The sequence below is a fragment of the Palaemon carinicauda genome, chromosome 16 (assembly GCF_036898095.1).
Source record: "Palaemon carinicauda isolate YSFRI2023 chromosome 16, ASM3689809v2, whole genome shotgun sequence".
Classification (NCBI taxonomy): Eukaryota; Metazoa; Arthropoda; class Malacostraca; order Decapoda; family Palaemonidae; genus Palaemon; species Palaemon carinicauda.
This window is the reverse complement of record NC_090740.1, coordinates 16330570-16346630: the sequence shown is the minus strand read 5'-3', so window position 1 is coordinate 16346630 and position 16061 is coordinate 16330570. Positions and strand designations below refer to the sequence as shown.

At 35.8% G+C, this 16061-nt stretch overlaps 2 protein-coding genes across 2 annotated transcripts; both read right to left on the bottom strand.

Moving 5' to 3' along the window:
- Positions 1-2282: 2282 nt before the first annotated feature.
- LOC137655149 (shematrin-like protein 1) lies at positions 2283-8329 on the bottom strand. The gene is made up of 2 exons (XM_068389028.1): positions 8255-8329; positions 2283-3109 (listed from the first exon to the last, which is right to left on the bottom strand). The coding sequence occupies exons 1-2, from the start codon at positions 8327-8329 to the stop codon at positions 2330-2332; spliced, it is 855 nt and encodes a 284-aa protein (XP_068245129.1). The 3' UTR covers positions 2283-2329.
- Positions 8330-8883: 554 nt separating this feature from the next.
- LOC137654941 (shematrin-like protein 1) lies at positions 8884-9689 on the bottom strand. The gene is made up of 2 exons (XM_068388838.1): positions 9678-9689; positions 8884-9441 (listed from the first exon to the last, which is right to left on the bottom strand). The coding sequence occupies exons 1-2, from the start codon at positions 9687-9689 to the stop codon at positions 8884-8886; spliced, it is 570 nt and encodes a 189-aa protein (XP_068244939.1).
- Positions 9690-16061: the final 6372 nt, after the last annotated feature.

Below are 16061 nucleotides of genomic sequence, written 5' to 3'. Positions count from 1 at the left end.
GCATTTACCTCATCTCTTAATTAGAACCTAACTGCTCGCACGCACATTGGTAACCAGCGGAGTGTCATCTCCCTCCTGACTGCCCCTTCCGTGCCGTGCCCTACTGTTTGAAGATGTCGCCCATCGAACCTGCTTGTTCAGCACACGCCACCTTAATGAAACTGCAGCTCTTTGCCATCGGAGAAGTGCTCTCTTGGTTCCACCATGCTGAAGTCCAGTTTCACATCAAGGGCATGACTCGCTCAAGCAGACTTATGTCTTTGCGGCAATCCCTGAGAACATTTTCCCAGAAATATCTGATTGGCTTTGCAGGCAAGGGGACACACCAATAGCATAGGACACCCTTAGAGCATACCTCCTGAAGCAACACTCGTCATCACCAGCCATCTGTAGAGCCAGAATTTTCAGCTTTCTCAACAACTGTTTGTGACCCAAAAGCTTCGCTTACCCTCAGGGAAATGACCAGTATTGTTCGCCTACAATCTGCCGCAACCGGTTCTTCTTATGAAGAGAATCTACTCCATGCCCTTTTGGTACGGCACCTGCCCGAACTGTATGCGATGCCATCCCCGAAGTCGATATCTGCTCATGAAGGACCTGATGAAAAAAGTTGACGCCCTTATAGACAACCACTTCACCACCTTAAAGACCTCCATCAACGCCTCCACTCCTGATGAAGAGGAAAACTATTCAACATTGACCGAAGCTGATGTGAATGTGGTAGGACATAGACGCCCACCCCATGACGTTCCAGAGCGGCAACAAAGCCGCCCACCACCCACATATACCACCCCTCGCTCACGCCCCAATCAACGACCTCTACAGCTACTTACTGACGCCCATTGGCCACAGTTATGCTACTACCACTCCAGATTTAGGGCTGCAGTGAAGAAATGTGCGAGCAGTTATCAGTGTCCAAACAACATGTAAGAAAGCCATCACTTGAGTATGATTGTAAGTAGATCAAGGATAGAAGCTTATCAATAAAATCATTTTGTCTGCATTGATAACGTTTCTTTAACTACATACAGCTCATTTTAGATTTTAGGTGTGATTCTTGATTGCACACTTAATGTTAAGAGACACATTCAGTCTGTTTCTTCTTCAATTGCACAGAAAATTGGCTTATTAAGAAAGTTTCTTGATATTGTCAAAAATCAACCTTCCCTGAAAAAAATTGACATAGGACATGGTTATATGAAAGACAGTGTGAGAAGAACAAGATTTCCGTTTTTATATATTTATAAATGCGGTAAATGTAGTAAAGGAATTACATGGCTATAGCCTTATTTAGTACACCGCAGAACTGTGTGATATGATTTTGACTGTGAAAATGATACAAAAAATAATACGATTCTAGGAGGTGTGTTCACGCTTTCGGTTCGCTCTAGGTCTCACCAGTGTCTCAGTAAAATTATAAGTATAAGTAAAAAAGCATAAATGTAATGGAATATTGTTCAGTGATATTAGGAAATGTACTTATCCAGTGGATGTTAGCAAATTATTATTCATATGGAATTTCATTATTCTGATATATATATATATATATATATATATATATATATATATATATATATATATATATATATATGTATATATATGTATATATACATATATATATATATATATATATATATATATATATATATATATATATATATATATATACATAAATGTAAGTATGTAAGTGCACATTTCTTCTTTTCAGTGCTTTACAAAAAACAAAAAAAATTGTATAGGACCTTTTTTTAGTCAGATATATATGTGTGTGTGTGTGTGTGTGTGTGTGTGTGTGTGTTCATGCGTGCATGGAACTTAAGAAAAGCATCTTTATGGCCTTGTGACGTTAGTCTTTCATAAAATTTTCATATTTTTACGAAAACTGTTGTTAGATGCTACTCATAAAGATAACCAAAAATCCTTGGTATTTCTTTAATAAAATTAAAACATTGTAATTTTAGATTATTAGTTCTTGCATTTTAAAGCAAAGTAATGCAAACATAACTTTGCCTAAAAAAATATGGAAGAACTATGGGAATATAATCAGTAGTCTCAGCACAGATGAAAACATTTTGTAGAGTTATCTATAATGTTACCAGAACTATTGATTGATTGTCGGAAAAAGTTAAAGAAGAAATATATCGTTTGTGCTGTTACTAGAAGTAGAGAAATGTGAACACCGGAAACTTAGAAAATACTTGAATATAAATGGAGGCAGCAAAGGATAAAAGAAAATCCAAAGTTAATCATATCTTATATATTACGAACTCTGTAAGAGGAAACACTCATCGATCAACATTCTATTATTCACAGTGAGACTCTGGGTAGGTTAATGGTAACGCCCATAACTGTAGCCATAAGATGGCCTGTGGTAGACTGGAGCATAAGAGCCATAAGAAGGTTCAGGTTCAGCAGATCTCTTATGATAACGGTGAGAATAGCCATAGCTCACAGGGTGGTAGCTGCGGTACCCATAGGAGTGACCATAAGAAGGATCAGCAGAAGGCTCAGGCTCAGGATCAGCGGATCTCTTATGATAGCGGTGAGAATAGCCATAGCTCACTGGGTGGTAGCTGCGGTACCCATAAGAGTGACCATAAGAAGGATCAGCTGAAGGCTCAGGCTCAGGATCAGCGGATCTCTTATGATAGTGATGAGAATAGCCATAGCTCACTGGGTGGTAGCTGCGGTACCCATAAGAGTGACCATAAGAAGGATCAGCTGAAGGCTCAGGCTCAGGATCAGCAGATCTCTTATGATAGTGGTGAGAATAGCCATAGCTCACTGGGTGGTAGCTGCGGTACCCATAGGAGTGACCATAAGAAGGATCAGCTGAAGGCTCAGGCTCAGGATCAGCAGATCTCTTATGATAGTGATGAGAATAGCCATAGCTCACTGGGTGGTAGCTGCGGTACCCATAGGAGTGACCATAAGAAGGCTCAGCTTCTGGCTCAGGCTCAGCAGCCCGCTTGTGATGGTGATGGGAATAGCCATATCCATAAGAAGGACGATGATAGGGAGTCACATGGCCATAGCTTCCATAACCAGGCTCCGCCTCTCGCTTTTCAACTTCAGTAGCGCAAGCGGCAGCCCCCAAGAGCACAATCACCTGTGAATAAGATTTATTAATCACATTTTTATTTCATTTAGATTGCAGTTGTGGTATGTTAGCATTACTAAAGTTTCCAAATGTTGCTATGAAAAAAAGGGAACTTACCGTAAGATGCTTATCATTATTCTATAACAATTTGAGATTTTCTTCACTTGTGAAATGCATTTTCTATGTTTTTAGCCTACTTGAAACTAACATAAATAATACACCCAAATAGAAATCTATTGATTCAAATTAACTGGTGGTGCTATTGAATAAAGAACTTTTCTTAACCATCTTAAAGTGTTGAAGATAATACTTTGAGACAGGAATTTCATGTGGAATTTCATTCACTGATAAAAATCATAGTCTGGAATTCAAAATGTTCGTATAGGCTTTTATGTACCAAAACACACACATAGAATCACCTGCACACACAAACACACGCACACATATGCAACATGCCTAGTACCACAAATACACCCACGTATATATCTATATGTATATATATAATTATATAAATATATATACATATATATATATATATATATATATATATATATATATATATATATATATATATATATATATATATATATACATATAATTATATATACACACACACATATATATATATATATATATCCATATAAATATGTATATGTATATATATATATATATATATATATATATATATATATATATATATATATATATATATATATATATTTATATATATATATTTAGATAGATAATTAAATGCAAAAATATTAATAACTAGAGAAATATATAAATGGTGGCGCATATATATATATATATATATATATATATATATATATATATATATGTAAATACAGTATATATATATATATATATATATATATATGTATATATATATGTATATATCAATATATATTGATATTTATACATATATATATATATATATATATATATATATATATATATATATATATATATATATATATATATATATATATATACATATACTGTATATACATAACTATCTGATTGTGTGTTTTTATGTATTATAGTGTCTTATGATCAATCCAGAGAGATGTATGTAACATGTAAAATTTGATAATTTTTAACAATAACAAACCAGAATCTTCATAGTTGAACGTCGTTGTTCAGTGGCCACTGGTGGGTGAGTGAGTGCCGGCTGTCTCCTGACTCCTCCTTTTATGTCCGTCCGACACCTGAACGACTTTCACGCCTTGCCACAACCTTGGAATTAGTCTCATGGAAATCTTAGAGGTTATGAAATCTACTATAAAAAAATTAGTCCCCCATTGATCCCAAGAGAAATTCGTTTCTTAGAATTCTAAAATAATTCTTATCATACGTAATTGATGTTGATATCAAATCAGATTTTTCGGAATTGGTATTAGTAGCATTGTTTAATGTTTAGCGAATTTATGAAACTCTTTTTTTCCAGTACTGATATTCAGGAACCACGTACTGTATATGATAATATGAATTAATTATGATTTTTTCTTTGTGAAGATACAGAAAAAATGGTTACTATTAACAGAATGAGTAGAGAGAAAGATAAATAAATACAATATCGTATTTTAAAAGCTAATTTCATGAAATTAAGAGGATTCTAAAGTATTTTGTTTTTGTAACCTCCCTAAAAAATAATTTCAATAAGGATTTGGAAGGTGATAAGATAATTAATAAACTAACCTTGTTATACAATCAAGAAGTTATACGGAACACTGACCACTTTATTAAATGTTGAAGAGTCAAAGTAGCATCCTCAGTTCTGTCCGATGAAATTGGAACCAAGAGTTGAGCAAATTACGAAAATGAAAGCGTTTTATTCTGGTGTATGAAGATGACCACTATGAGCTTGGAGATAATAGAAAGTGATAAGAACTATTTTATAACAAATAAATCCAAGTAAAGGATTTTTGGGCAAAGATAAACTAAGCAAATGTTCCTTGGAACCAAAGGAAGGATCTTTACATCAGAAGTATCTAAAACGAAAGGGATTTAGCAATTGGACTATCTTGATTCAAGTAACTGTAGGTGTATTATGTAGTTCCCCTTATTGTCATGTGATAATTACGACATTATTTTCCTTCCGTATTCTTGCCCTTCGGCTGACTGGGATTTAATATTAATTCAAATATTAACTCAAAACCTATGGGATCGCACATGCAATAACATGCTAGCAATGATATATACACACACACATAAAAAAAAGTAATTTTACTTTCTGTAATCTCACTTTGTGTGCCAAAAGCTCTCTATCCTATTTTTGATCTCGTGCCGTTGGGAAACAGTTACCGTCTTCCCTAAGTACGTATATTCATTAGCAATCTCTAGATGTTTTTCCATAACTCTTATCTGTTTTCTCTATGCACTTTATCTTAGTTTTACTCGTATTCAATTTCAGTCTTACATTTCTGCTTTCTCTGTTCAAATCTTCAAGCATATGTTCAATCTATTTGAGTCCAGACTTGGATGATTTTATCTTTGAGTGTCTCCTTTCCGTTATGGCTAGGATGCAAGAAAATTATAAAATGGCCTCTTTTGTGTTTGTTCGTGATTCAACAGTTAGTAGAGAACGTGGCTATATTTTGTTCCCTACTGATCGCCATGGCATAAAATCTTCAGACTTTGCCTCTGAATCAGGCTGTGAGCAAATCATAAATGAAGCTAATCACAGTTCTAGTAACTACTTGGACCTACTATACACTAACTCCCTTAGTGTTATGATAAGTTAGGTTGGTTATCCACTTAGGAGCTTTGATCGTTCCTTGATTTCGTTTATACATATGAGTGAATTGCATGTCACTGATATGTTATACTCATGTAAGATGTATTTGGAATCGCTAGTAAAATGAAATAGCGTTTTGGGTTCATATTTGCATTTGAATTGGTTACGATTGCATCAAAAATTTGGTGTTTTGAATGCGAATCTGGTCAACAAGATTGGTAAGTGTATCCCTTCTTGTATGCTAAAATAAGAAAATCTCTTATTCAGTGATGATTGTAGACATGCTTCTTTGGAGAAGCAGGAAGCCTATCATCTTTGGAAGTATAACAGATCAGATTTGACTTGTAACAACTATTATTATTATTATAATTATTATTATTATTATTATTATTATTATTATTATTATTATTATTATTATTATTATTATTATTATTACTTTAGTTACTGGTTGCCGAAGAAAAAGGCAACTCTTCTGACAGATTTGTTTGACAGATAGTAGAGTGATAAGAAATTTGATCTTCCTCATTCCTGTTTTCCTGAGGCTAAAATAAATAGTTTTGATTTTTGGTCACTTGAACATAGGCTATCTTGATGGACCTTGATGCTTATGAAGGTGGAGTCCGAAATTTGATTTTTCCTTTGATTTTTTACAAATACCAATAATTTTCAATCTCCTATGGTGTGTGTTATTTTCTACAAGTTAGCAAGAAGAAAATCGTTTTGCACTTGGAGAATTGGTAATGTTACTCCGGTAGGTAAATGTTTTGCCGAAGATCTAGCCCTGCTGATTACCACATAATTTTCATAACCTCCATATTATATAAAGATTTTTGAAGTTTTTTGGCAAAACATCTAAATAGGTATGTTGAAGTTGATGATATGTTCCTTCCTAATATGGAATTTGGCGTTTGCAAAGGCTTTGGAACATATTATGGCTTTCTTACAATTTCCAATACTGTACACACATCCCTTGATCATGGTCAGGAAGTTCACATGATAGCCATTAAGTTGAACTTGAACAAAACTCAAATTATGATTGTAAGTAGATTGAGGACAGCAGCTCCTCAAGAAAATCTAGATATCTGAACTGATAATGATTTTTAAATATATACAGCCCTTATAAGATCTTGGGTGTGATTCTTGATTGTATAATTCAGTTTGTTTCTTCTTCAATTGCACAAATGATTTGGTTATTGAGAAAGTCTCTTGATATTTTCAGTGATCAATCTTTTCTGAAAATAGGACATATAAACATGCCTATATTAAAGACATTGTGAGAATAAGTTTTTTTTTTTTTATTGTGGTAAATTTGAAAAATATAGTATAGGAATTCTATGGTCATAACATTTCTTAGTATACCAACTGTGTGATATAATTTTTACTGAAAGTCGGACAAACAATACTACGATTTATAGATCACCTAGCTATATACTGTTAGAAGTAGTTACAAGAATTTTGGATGTCTCAAAGACTTTTTAGTCCATCCGCAGAGACTCCATTTGCTCTTTGGTAGAGGGATTTTGTTTAAGCATTTAGAGAGTTTGTATAATCTTGTCTAACTTATTCTTGAACTCGTTTACTATGTTACTGATTATCACATTCACCAGGAGTCTATTCCAATTATTTGCTATTTTGTATGTAAAGAAATTACCACATTGAGTGCTGTTGTATCTTTTCAATTTCAGTTTGTATGTTACCTCTGAACTGATTTGCCCTAAGCGTGAATAGATTGTTGTAATCTGCATTTGATAATTCCTTTTATAATTTTGAATTCCTTTAATGACTGTCCCCTTTGTCGTTGAGCTTTCTAGATCAAATAGGTTCAAACATTCCATCCATTGTTTATATCCAAATTGCCTTAGTGTGGGACCTAGTCTGGTGACCCTAGCTTGTACTGCTTCTAGTCTATCTATATCCTTCTGAATACTTGGAGCCCAGAATTGGACTCCCTATTTTGATGATATCTCACTAGTGATGTGTACAGCTATAGAGCAGTGTCTTTGTTTCTGTATTTGAATTGTCTCTTTATGTAACCTATCAGTTTTTGTGCTTTCTTTTCAGCTTTTATGCTCTATTTGGTGAACTTCAAATCCTTGCTGATAATAATACCAAGGTCTTCCACCTGGCCCATACTTCCTATTTCATAACCTAGGAGTGAGTAATCTGATTGTGGGCTACTATAACCTATATGCATGACTATATATTCCCCACAGTTCAAAGGTATTTGCTATCTTCTTGACCATTCTCCTAGATTCATTAAATCATCTCTTAATCAGCATTTGTGACTAGTTTAGAATCGTCGGAAAATTTAGCTATTTTACTATTTTAATCCTAAATCTATGTCGATGATGTATATCAGAAATAGCAATGGGCCAAGGACGGAACCTTGGGGTACTCTGCTTGTAACAGCTTCCCACCTCTCCATTGACTATAACTCTCTGTTTTCTGTTTGGTAGCCATTCTTTGATCCATTCCGCTGGCTTGTCAATCATGCCTAGTGCTCTAATTTGACAATCATTGTTTATGAAGAACTTTGTCAATAGTGTTTTGAAAGCCTATGTATATAATATCTGTGGCCCCACTTTTGTCCTAAATGCTAAACATATTGTGGAAAATCTCCAACAGATTTGTCACATATGATCTCTTTTGTCTAAAACTCTGTTGGCTGTCTATCAGAAGATTGTTTTTCTCAAATATTTTACTATTGAATTTACTATAATTGATTGAAAAATTTTACAAGGAACTGATGTCAGACACACTAGTCTATAGTTACTAGGTTCTTCTTTTGGTCTCTTCTTGTAGATTGGAGGAATATTGCCTAGTTTCAATTCTTTTGGTGTTTTTCTTTTGTTGGCTGTCATTCGTAACATTTTGTAAAAGTGAGGGGTTATCTGTTCTTCTAGTTCTATAATCTCTTGTGGATGAATAGAAGAAGCAAAGGATAAAAGAAAATCCAAAGTTAATCATATCTCATATATTACAAACTCTGTAAGAGGAAACACTCATCGATCAACATTCTATTATTCGTAGTGAGACTCTGGATAGGTTAATGGTAACGCCCATAACTGTAGCCATAAGATGGCCTGTGGTACACTGGAGTATAAGAGCCATAAGAAGGTTCAGGATCAGCAGAACGCTTATGATACCGGTGAGAATAGCCATAGCTCACAGGGTGGTAGCTGCGGTACCCGTAAGAGTGACCATAAGAAGGATCAGCTTCTGGCTCAGGCTCAGGATCAGCAGATCTCTTATGATAGTGATGAGAATAGCCATAGCTCACTGGGTGGTAGCTTCGGTACCCATAAGAGTGACCATAAGAAGGATCAGCTGAAGGCTCAGGCTCAGGATCAGCAGATCTCTTATGATAGTGATGAGAATAGCCATAGCTCACTGGGTGGTAGCTGCGGTACCCATAGGAGTGACCATAAGAAGGCTCAGCTTCTGGCTCAGGCTCAGCAGCCCGCTTGTGATGGTGATGGGAATAGCCATATCCATAAGAAGGACGATGATAGGGAGTCACATGGCCATAGCTTCCATAACCAGGCTCCGCCTCTCGCTTCTCAACTTCAGTAGCGCAAGCGGCAGCCCCCAAGAGCACTATCACCTGTGAATAAAATTCATTGATCATATTCATATTTCCCTGTAATTCAAGCTGTGATACGTCTGGGTTATTGACTTTTTTTTTAAATGTTGCTGTGAAAAAACGGAAATAACCATAAGATGCTTATCATTATTCAGTATCGATTTCAGATTTTGTTTACTTGTGAAATATATTGTCTATAATTGTAGCCAGCTTGAAACTAAGATAAAAAATGTAAAGCTAATATAAAAATAACAAACCAGAATCTTCATAGTTGAACGTCGTTGTGCAGTGGCCACTGGTGAATTAGTGAGTGCCGGCTGTCTCCTGACTCCTCCTTTTATGGTCGTCCGACACCTGAACGACTTTCACGTCTTGCCACAACCTTCGAATTTGTGTATCACGGAAATATTAAAGTTTATGACATCAACTATACGAAAATTAATTCCTCTAGATCCTAAGGGAAACTTGTTTCTGAGAATTCCTATCATGCGTAGTTTAACATTAAGCAAATTCATGTAACTTTTTTCAACACCTGAATTAGTTATGATTTTTTTTTTTGGCTACAGATGCAAAAATAAAAAAAAAAAGGGTTAAGATTAAAAGATTAAGTAAAGAAATAGAAAGAAAAGATGATTGCCTGAAATTATGAAAAAGCTAACGGATTCTGGTTTTTGCAACTTTCATATAGTTTAAAGATGATAATACGATTGATAAATCAGACTTTTTATACAGTCAAGAATTCACACGGAACAAATTATTGATTGTTGAAGAGACAGTAGTAGTAGAAACCTTTTTGTTCGATGAAGGTGTAATCAAAAGTTGAGTAAATTACGAAAATAAAAGTGTTTTATTCTGGTGTAAGAAGGAGACCATTGTGAGCTTTGAGATACTTAAAAGACATGATGTAATTGTAGCTGAATTATGAATAGTTCCCCACGAAGTTATGTTATAATTACTGTATATCTTTATTTCCTTATTCTTGACCTTCGGCAGAGTCTGATGTAATATTGATTCCAATTATATATATATATATATATATATATATATATATATATATATATATATATATATATATATACATACATATATATAATTTACACAGTATATATATACATATATAAATATATATAAATGTATATATATATATATGTATATATATATGTAAATATACATATATATGTATACATATATATATATATATATATATATATATATATATATATATATATATATATATATATATATACATATATATATATATTTGTATATATATTAATATATATATATATATATATATAAATATATATAAATATATATAAATATATGTATATATATATACATACACATATATATATATATATATATAAATATATATATATATATATATATATATATATATATATATATGAATGTTGGTTCAGCCTTATTCTATGTAAGGGAAAAGTGGACGGTGGAAATGCAATCATAGTAAAAAATATGAATTTCCTATAGCGAGCAGTATGGATTGATGTTTTAGTTAATAGGAGGAACAGATAAAAGATACCATAATAAAAAAGGTATTACTAAGAGTTGAAATATAAGACGATCTCAAAATACTACACAGACGAAGGGTAAGACACATAGGAAAGACAAAGCCTGTAATTTGGGGAAATAGTATTGTGAGGGGCCTGGAGAGGCTGTGACTAAGAAGGCAAGATGAGAGCAACTGAGTAACTTTATTACAGAACATCCGTTTATATATACATAGACTCCAGGCAAAAGGGACATAAGAACATAACAGGCAATTTCATGTTCACCCGACAACCGTTGCTGTTAACAGTTAACGGTGAGAAAAACAGACATGTTTATTCAGGTCCCGATCAGTGCGAGTGGAGAGCGAAGATACAAAGCATAATATATACAAAAAAAGAAATGTTGTTACTATGTACGATCGTGTGACACACGGTTGGTACATGGCTCCTCCCCTAAAAATGACATACTGTACATGTTAAATAGGGCGCCCTGATCTAGGGAGGCGAACTGTAGGCGGGTCATCTGACAGGAGATAAGCAGGTTTTAGACAATCAATGGAGACCCAGTCTTCTTTGCCACGAATGTTTAGTAGGAATGCTTTAGGACTGCGTCGGATCACAAGGAAAGGGCCCGCGTAGGGGGCCGTTAGCGGTGGCTTGCCAGTTTTGTTACGTAGGAAGACGTGCATTGCAGAGTGCAAGTCTGTCGGTATGTGATGCTTCGCTGGGGGCTTGTAAATCTGGCGGCATGGGGTAAATTTTCCCACGATATGACATATGCGCTGAAGATCGTCAGAGGAGGTTGCAGAAGGAAAAAATTCGGCAGGGATGACCAACGGGTCGCCATACACCATTTCAGCTGCCGAGACGTTGAGGGTGTCTTTAGGAGTGGTCTTTAGTCCCAGGAGGACCCATGGAAGCTGAGTAAACCAGTTGGAATCCTTGCAGCGGGACATGAAAGCTGCTTTGAGGGTTCGATGTAAACGTTCAACCATTCCATTGGCAGCGGGGTTGTAGGCAGTTGTCTGATGTAGGGTGATGCCTAGGAGATTTGCTAATGATGACCACAATTGAGAGGTGAAAGTGACCCCTGTCAGAAATAATATGCTAACTACCCTAGTGTTATTAAAAGCAAGATTAGATCTCCAGTTGGATCCTCTGATCATGCCTTGATTTTTTTTTGTATATACGACTATGTAAAATATATTTGGAATCGTAAGCAGACTGAAATAGCATTTTGGGTTATTATTTGCATTGGAACTGTTCACATTTTCATAAAAATTTATTTTGTTTTTCTTTAATTAGAATCTGGTCAACGTGACTGGTAGTTGTATCCCTTATCGTGTGCTAAAATGCCAAGTGACAGGCAAACCCTGGTTCAGTGATGATTATAGGCGTGATTATTTGAAGTAGAAAGGATCATGTTTGACCTGGAGCAACTATACTCAGCTAAGAACTAATGTGTAGATATCTTATGCTCCATAAAAGAAACCCTTTCCGGTGCAACCTAGGAACATAGATAGTGGGCTACCCGTAAATCGGCACTCTTTAGTGTTGACTTATCAGTTCCTCCGTTAATTAAACTACATTGCTCAGTCAATCATTGTCCAAAGAAAAAGGCAACACTTTTGGCTGATTTGTTTGACAGAAAGCAGAGTAATGAGAAACTCGAGCTGCCTATTTCTTTTTTACTGAGGACACACTAAATGTTTAACTTTTTGGTCACATAAAATTTAAAAACTCTTGATGGCCCTTGATGCTTATGAAAATGTACACCCAAATGAAATTTTTCCTTTGTGATTTTTTTTTTTTTATAAATACCCCTGATTTCTAATCTCCTATGTTGTCTGTTATTTTCTGCAAGATAGCAAGAAGGAATTCTTTTTGCACTTGTTGGAGAATTGGTAATGTTACTCCATTAGGTAAAGGTTTTTGTGGAAGTTCTATCCCCGAAACCTTCAAATTTTCATAACCTTCATATTATCTAAATCCTTTGAATGTCTTTTGGCACAATATCTAAATGGGTATGGTGAAGGCAATAATCTGCAATTTGGTTTTTACAAAGGCTTTGGAACATGTTATGACCTTCTTACAATTTCCAACGCTGTAGAGAAATCCTTTGATTATGGTCAGGAAGTTCGTATGATTGGCCGTGGATTTAGTTGGGAGTAGGTGTGGCTTTCCTAAGAATCATTATTGAATTTTAAAGTAATAGTTTGCAGATAGTTGTTATTAATGGGTACCTATAAGTGAGTGTGGGAATGTGATGTATGGTGTTCCTCATGGTAATGTTTTGAGCCCATTAATTCACATAATATATACATTTAATATGTGGTTTGTCCGTGAAAAGAAGGTCGTTGCACATGGAAATGAGAGGACTTACTTTACAATAATTCCATCTCCTGAATATAGATCTGGGACTGTAGAATCCTTGAGAGACCTGACTAAAATTAATTCAAGATGCAAATTATTAGCCATGAAGTTGAACCTTAAGAAAAATCAAAGTATTGTACCGCATGTGTCTCACACACCAACTCATGCCCTGTAACGGTATTTTCTTTTTTATTGTATATCTCGCTCTATGCCTCATTCTTAACAAAACTGGTTTAAGCCTGTGTAATCATGAATTGATGTGTTTGAATTTTTGTGATCTTCATCCATTGAACCTCTTGTATATAAGCTTGCAGTCTGTCGAAATAAAGTTATTTGCATTTACCTCGTCTCTTAGTTATAACATAATGGCTCGCACACACATTGGTGTCTGTTCCCTCCCGCCTGTCTCTTCACTGCTGTGCCCCACTGTTTGAAGATGCCGCTCACCGAACTTGCCTCTTCTTCACATGCCTCCTCAATAAAATTGCTTCCCTTTGCCAGCGGAGAAGCATTCTCCTGGATCCAGAAACCTGAAGTCCAATCTCACATCAAGGGCATGACTCGCTCAAGCAGTAAGGCAGACTTATGTCCTTGTGGTGATTCCTGAGGACACGTTACCAGAAATCTCTGACTGGCTTTGCAAACTAGCGGACACCCCAATATTGTACGATGCCCTCAAAACATATTTCCTGAAGCAGTGCTCATCATCACCAGTCCCCAGTATAGCCAAGATTTTTTAGCTCTCTCAACAATTGTTGGGGAACTCAAAGGCTTCGCTCGCCCTCAGGGAAATGACCAGTATTGCTCGCCTGCAACCTGTCACAGAGGACTCTCCTCATGAAGTGAATCTACGTCGTGCCATTTTGGTACAGCACCTACCTGAACATGTACACACTGACATACCCAATGTCGATATTTTACCCATGAAGGACCTGATGACCAAAGTTGATGCCTTTATGGACAGTCACACTACCATTTTGAAGACCTCCATTAATGCCTCAACTCCTGATGAAGAGTACAACTATTCATTATCGACTGAAGCTGACGTGAATGTGAGAGGGCATAGACGCTAACCACATGATGTGCCAGAGTGGTAACAAAGCCGCCCACCACCCAGATGTACCATCCCTCGCTCATGCCCCAACAAACGGCCACACCCTTCAACACATAAGTGGGCAAATGAATCCCGTTACCGATGCCCTGTCAAGAAACAGATTGGCCGCCATTCCTTTGGGATTTGATTATAATGCCCTGGCAGAAGGCCAACGAATAGATCCTGAGTAACAAGCTTGTAGAACATCCTGCATATCCCTCCATCGGGAAGACGAACCTCTCGACGACAACCCAGCAGCCAACGGAATGTCAACCATTCCGTTGGCTGCTGCGGTTTTCATCACACCCTCAAAGCAGCTTTAATGTCCCGATGCAATGACTTCAATTGGTTTACTCAGCTTCCCTTAGTCCTCTTGGGACTAAGGACCACTCCTAAGGACACCCTGGATGTCTCGGCAGCTGAAATGGTATATTCTCGTTGACAACCTCCAGACTTACAAGCCCCCAGAGAAGCAACACATACCGACAGATTTGCACAAGGATTCGGATGTTTTCCTGCACAACGACACCAGAAAATAATTGCTAAAGCCCCCTTACAAGGACTCTCTCCTTGTGATCCATCAAACAACGAAGGCGTTCTTACTGAACATTCGTAGAAAAGAAGACTGGGTGCCCATTGATCGCCTTAAACCTGTATATCTCATGTAAGATGACCTGCCTACAGTATGCCTCTCAAGAGCAGGGCGCCCCATTTCCAGTGTATGTCTTTTTAATTGGGGGGAGCCATGTACGGCACGTGTCTCCCACATTTGTACACTGTAAAGATATTTTCGTTTTTATTGTATATCTCGCTCTACCTCCCATTGTTAACAGAACCGGTTTAAGTAAGTTACATTCACCTCGCCTCTCAGTAACAACCCAACTGCTCTCACGCTCATTATAATTGTAAGTAGATCGAGGATAGAAGCTCCTCAAGAAAATCCAGATATCTACATGGATAATGTTTCTTTAACTACATATAACTCCTGTTAGAATCTAGGTGTGATTCTTGGTTGCACACTTACTGTTGAAAGACACACTCAGTATGTTTCTATTTCAATTGCACAAATAATTGGCCTGTTGAGCAAGTCTCTTATTATTCTCAGTTATTAATCTTCTCTGAAAAAAAGACATAGGGCCTGGCTATATGAAAGGTAGTGTGGGAAGAATAAGTTTTTTTTTTTGTATTGATAAATATGATAAATGTAGGATAAGAATTGCATGGCCATACCATTATTTAGTATACTACAGAACCGTTTGATGGTATTTTGACTGTGAAAATGATACAAATAATAATACTATTTTAGGAGATCACCTTAGTTTGGGACAAAGTCAAAGATTCTGGAATCAAATGTATTGTTATTAAGCTGGTGTGTAATAAGTCTAGAAAGGAAAGGCACATAATTATGAATAATAGACCAGAATTAACTTGATTTAACTTTGTGCATAAAGTTTAGATAGTGTATAGCGTAAAGAAAGATTCGTATAGAGCAATTAAAACTACATACGAAGAAAATGAAGCAAGTGTCAGATATATGTGTGTGTGTTTGTGTTGATACGTGCATGGAACTTAAGGAAAGCAACTTTATGGCCTTGTGACGCTAGTCTTTCATAAAATTTTTCATAATTTATGAAAACTGTTGTTAGATGCTACTCATCAAGATA

Bases quoted from the DNA above. Each gene is read 5' to 3' on its own strand.
- LOC137655149 (XM_068389028.1), bottom strand. From the start codon at position 8,329: ATGATTGACAAGCCAGCGGAATGGATCAAAGAATGGCTACCAAACAGA. The intron at 3,110-8,254 runs GTGGGAAGCTGT...TCTTATTCACAG, and splicing joins GAGTTATAGTCAATGGAGAG to GTGATTGTGCTCTTGGGGGC.